We start from the raw sequence: 4,143 nt of genomic DNA, 5'->3' as shown, positions 1-4,143 counted from the left end.
ACTGCCCTGCTGGCACAGACTGATGCCGTGGGGAGGGCGCTGCTTCCATATGCAATTGTGTAGTTTTCGTTTTATTACACGCATGTAACCCCCAGCCAGCGCAGCCCTGTCTGGTCTCTGGGTAGCACTAGGGCTGCTCCTCGGCCCAGCACAGAAGGTGCTACTTCTTCCGCTTCCCCTTGGGCACGAGGACTTCAGGAGTTTTGCCCTCTGCTAGGGCTAGCTGCTTCTTCAGCTCCAGCAGTTTGGCCACCTCTGTGTCAACCTGGGCCTTCTCCGCCTTGTTGGCCTTCAGCTGCCGAATGTGATTGCCCTGGGGGGACAGGCAGGGGGGGTGAGCAGTAAGAGCTTGAAAGGCTAAGGGCCAGCCCCCTCCTCCCACCACTCACCTGCTTGGCCACCTTCTCTGTTAACTCCTGGATCAGCTGGGGGTCCCCTGGAGCCACAGGAATCTCTGGGGGTGGAGAGGCCTGTTTGGCCTGTGGAAAGACAAGTTAAGTGTGAGCCCTGGTCCCAGCCTCAGGGGCAAAGCTCTGTGCCCCCTGCCTCCGCATGCTGGGGATGGATGGGTCACAGCACCCCCGAGGCAGCGCCAGGGAGTTACCTGGGGCTCTACAGCAAAATTGTCAGGCTGGTAAAGGAGAGGCAGCAAGTGAGCAGAGACAGAGCCGAGGTGGAGAAGTTTGGAGGCACCCAAAGCTGTGGGGCTACTGCAGCCCAACTCACCTGCCCTCCTCCAAAGCGCCTGCGTAGGGCTTCAACCTGGTCGTTCTCCAGCTTCTGGAATAGGGGGCTCACCTGGAGTCAGAGGGAGGCGTTACCCCTACAAAACCAACACCCCTGATCCCAACCATGCAGTGCCCAGGGAAGGCATAGCCTGCCTTCCCCTCCACCTACGGTGCCCACACGATGCCCGGAGGGCAGGGTGCAGGTGAAATCGTGGCTCAGGACAAAGCAGTCTGGGGGGATGCAGAGCTGCGCCTGGATGGCCAGGCTGACACTGGGCATGTAGGGCTGCAGCAGGACAGCCAGGAGAGAAGCCATGTTCACCGCCACACCAGTCACTGTGCCTGCACGCTGCCTGTGGAGCAGGAAACCCTCTTATCAATGCCAGCTCCCAGCCCTGACCCCTGGCCCAGCCCCCCTCTCTCCCTACCTGTCCTTCTCATCACCCTTGATCCGCTTCCAGGGCTCATTCACCTGGATGTACTGATTGCCGTGTCGAGAGATGCTGAGGATGCACCTCAGGGCGTCGCGGATGCTGGCAGCAGGTAGATGGCAGCTGAGTGGCTGCTGTAGGTCAAGTCTCTGCCCTCCCACCCTCATGACAGTTCAGTGCTGCGCCAGCCTGGGGGTTTGGGCTACTCACCGGACCTTCTCCAGCAGCTGGTGGTACTGGTGCAGCTCCAGGGTGACACGGGCCAAGAGCCGCTTGTCATCTGGTGTCAGGACCATGTTGGGGACAGTGCCACTGAAGAACTTGCAGACAAACATGCCAGCTCTAGGGAGAGAGGTGGAACAGGAGTGAGCACAGCCCAGGGACAAAGATGTCCCCTGCCACCACCAGGGCGTCCTAGAACCTGTTGATGAAGTTCCCCAAGTTATTCAGCAGCTCTGAGTTGTTCTTGAGCATGAGGTCGCTCCAGGAGAAGGCACTATCCTGTCCTTCAGGCCGCAGGTACAGCAAATAGAAGCGCCAGATGTCTGACGGGATGCCCGTGTCCTTGGCCATGTCCCCAAACACTCCCACGCCCCGGCTCTTGGAAAACTTCCCGTCCTCATAGTTCAGGTACTCTGGGGAGGGAAGGAGAGACCCTCACTATGGGGCTCAAGTGGGGATCCAGCCCTCTCCCAGGCAGGAAACAGCCCCACAAAACAGGGAGATTCTGTCAAAGTGCTGATAAACTCCTGCCAAGCTCAAAGGGGCTTCCAAGTACAAGGAGGGCAAATGTGCTTTTGTGCCTCTGCAGGACAGACAGGACTATTCCCAGTACCAACGGAAAGCAGGGAAGTGTGGAGACCTCCCTCCCAACCTCTGGTGACTCCCCCAGTACCTGTCGCAATGAGGTGGTTCACCAGGGTGTAGTTGTCATCAGCACCGAGGAGCGAGCAGGGGAATATGACGCTGTGGAATGGGACGTTGTCCTTGGCCATGAAGTTGTAGAGCTCGACCTGACAGGTAGCGAGCGGAGGCAGGGGGGACATCAGTGGATGCTGGCATCCAGCTCTGTCCCCACCCCCATGCTGCAGCTCCTACCTGCTGTGGGTTTTTCCACCACCTCTCCCACTGGTCAGTGTAGTTGGCCGTAATGGACAAGTAGCCAATGGGAGCATCAAACCATACGTAAAAAACCTGGGAGGAGAGCGATACGTGAGTAGGGGGCATCCAGGCAGGGCTCCTGGGGACAGACACTGCAAGTGAGGGGCCAGGTGGGGCACACCTTGTCACGGAAGCCATCGAGGGGCACAGGTGTGCCCCACTTCAGGTCACGGGTGATGCAGCGGGGTTTGAGCCCGTCCCGGATCCAGGAACGAGTTATGTAGCGAGCATTGGCCGTCCAGTCCCCTGTGGCCCAGGACTGCTCCAGCCAGGGCTCCAGCCGCTCCTCCAGCTGTGGGGGAACACATGGATGGGGTACCACAGCGGTACCAGGGGGTGCCCCATCCCCTCCTCACTCCCCCAAGGATAAAGCTCACCTTGGGTAGGTCCAGGAAGAGGTGCTGGGTGGGCTTCACTACAGGGACACCCCTGCAGAGCTTGCACTGTGGATTCTATCAGGGAGAAAAATATGGGTGGGAGGGAGCCCAGGACAAGGCTGGCAGTCCCAGGCAGAGCAGAGGATGGAGCCGTAGGCTTGGGTGGGGTGGTCCTCAGAGCGATCCTGTCCCACCTTCAGCTCCACAGCATTGATGAGTTTGCCACATTTATCACACTGGTCCCCCCGGGCCTCCTCGTAGCTGCAGAAGGGGCAGGTGCCCTCCACAAAGCGGTCAGCCAGGAACTGCTGGCAGTCCTCACACCGCAGCTGCTCCACAGTGTCCTGCAGTAGGAAACCGTGGGCCAGCAAGCGCTGGAAGATGTCCTGAGCAATCCTGGAACAGGAGAGGAAGAGAAGGGGGGCAGCACCCATCGGACAGGGAACCCTGGAGAGCCATACAGCACCCTCAGCCATGCATGCTGGGTTTCCCCTCAACGTTTCCCAGCGCCAGTCCCTCAGCGAGACCCTGGGGGACACGGCTGCTCACGTGGTCTGGTGCGGCGTGGTGGTGCGGCCAAAGTAGTCAAAGGAGATGTTGAACCAGCGGTAGATGTCAGCGTGGATGGCGTTGTACTTGTTGCAGATCTCCTGGGGTGTCAGCCCCTCTTCCACCGCCTTGGTCTCAGTTGCTGTGCCATACTCGTCTGTGCCACAGATGTAGAGAGTGTTCCAGTTCCGCAGACGGCAGTACCTGCAGGCAAGGGCCTGTGATGCCCGTGCTGGAGCTGGGGGCAGTACAGCCCCCCACGATGATCCCCTGGCCCCATAAAGCTTTCCCGCAGCCAGGTTTTACCTGGCAAAGGTGTCGGCGCTGAGGACACAACCAATGATGTTGCCAAGGTGGGGCACGTTGTTCACGTAGGGCAGAGCACTGGTGATCAGGACGTTCCTCATGCCCTCCACCGGCAGCCTGGCATGGACAGGGGCAGTCAGAGCGGGCACAAACAGCAGCAGAGCCGCCCCACCCCAGAACAATGCAGCATGGCCCTGCAAGACCCTGCCAGGCCCCTTAGAGGTCTGGGAGAGACAAGTTTAGCATCATCTTGGGACTCACACAGGTTTCTGAGGCTGCCAGGGCTTGGGCAGCGCTGCAGCACCACGGGCCCAGGCATCCACAGCAGCTGTGATTTCCTCCTCCGTCAGGGAATGCTCAGAACCTTCTTCCTCCTGCAGGGACAGCTGGTCCCAGTGAGGGTCTGCATGCCTGTCAACACCAGCCCCACAGGGGCCCATCCCTGAGCCAGGGCTGTGCAGGGGGACGGGGCTGCACCTCGGGCTCGTTACTGGTGGTTCTCTCCATTGCCAGGCAGGGCGGAGGCTGCTTCTGCAGGTAGGACTTCAACTCCAGCAGTGCGTTGGGCATCAGAAGAGAGTCAGCAGATTT

General features: G+C 59.9%; 1 protein-coding gene across 1 annotated transcript in view; it reads right to left on the bottom strand.

The window, feature by feature from the left end:
• Window positions 1-160: 160 nt before the first annotated feature.
• Window positions 161-4,143, bottom strand: part of MARS (methionyl-tRNA synthetase) — a gene marked incomplete at its 5' end in the record, with an annotated part of 4,440 nt that continues 457 nt past the window's right edge. The window contains 16 exons of the mRNA XM_008939417.1: window positions 161-313; window positions 390-470; window positions 694-798; window positions 898-1,081; window positions 1,157-1,261; window positions 1,370-1,501; window positions 1,581-1,794; window positions 2,055-2,172; window positions 2,258-2,353; window positions 2,442-2,612; window positions 2,698-2,772; window positions 2,892-3,093; window positions 3,247-3,450; window positions 3,553-3,669; window positions 3,814-3,926; window positions 4,030-4,137. Coding sequence (XP_008937665.1) covers window positions 161-313; window positions 390-470; window positions 694-798; window positions 898-1,081; window positions 1,157-1,261; window positions 1,370-1,501; window positions 1,581-1,794; window positions 2,055-2,172; window positions 2,258-2,353; window positions 2,442-2,612; window positions 2,698-2,772; window positions 2,892-3,093; window positions 3,247-3,450; window positions 3,553-3,669; window positions 3,814-3,926; window positions 4,030-4,137 — 2,178 coding nt within the window. The remainder of the gene's footprint in view (window positions 314-389; window positions 471-693; window positions 799-897; window positions 1,082-1,156; window positions 1,262-1,369; window positions 1,502-1,580; window positions 1,795-2,054; window positions 2,173-2,257; window positions 2,354-2,441; window positions 2,613-2,697; window positions 2,773-2,891; window positions 3,094-3,246; window positions 3,451-3,552; window positions 3,670-3,813; window positions 3,927-4,029; window positions 4,138-4,143) is intronic.

Source organism: Merops nubicus, unplaced genomic scaffold, assembly GCF_000691845.1.
Source record: "Merops nubicus isolate BGI_N331 unplaced genomic scaffold, ASM69184v1 scaffold45604, whole genome shotgun sequence".
Lineage (NCBI taxonomy): Eukaryota > Metazoa > Chordata > Aves > Coraciiformes > Meropidae > Merops > Merops nubicus.
This window is presented reverse-complemented; position numbering and strand designations above follow the sequence as displayed.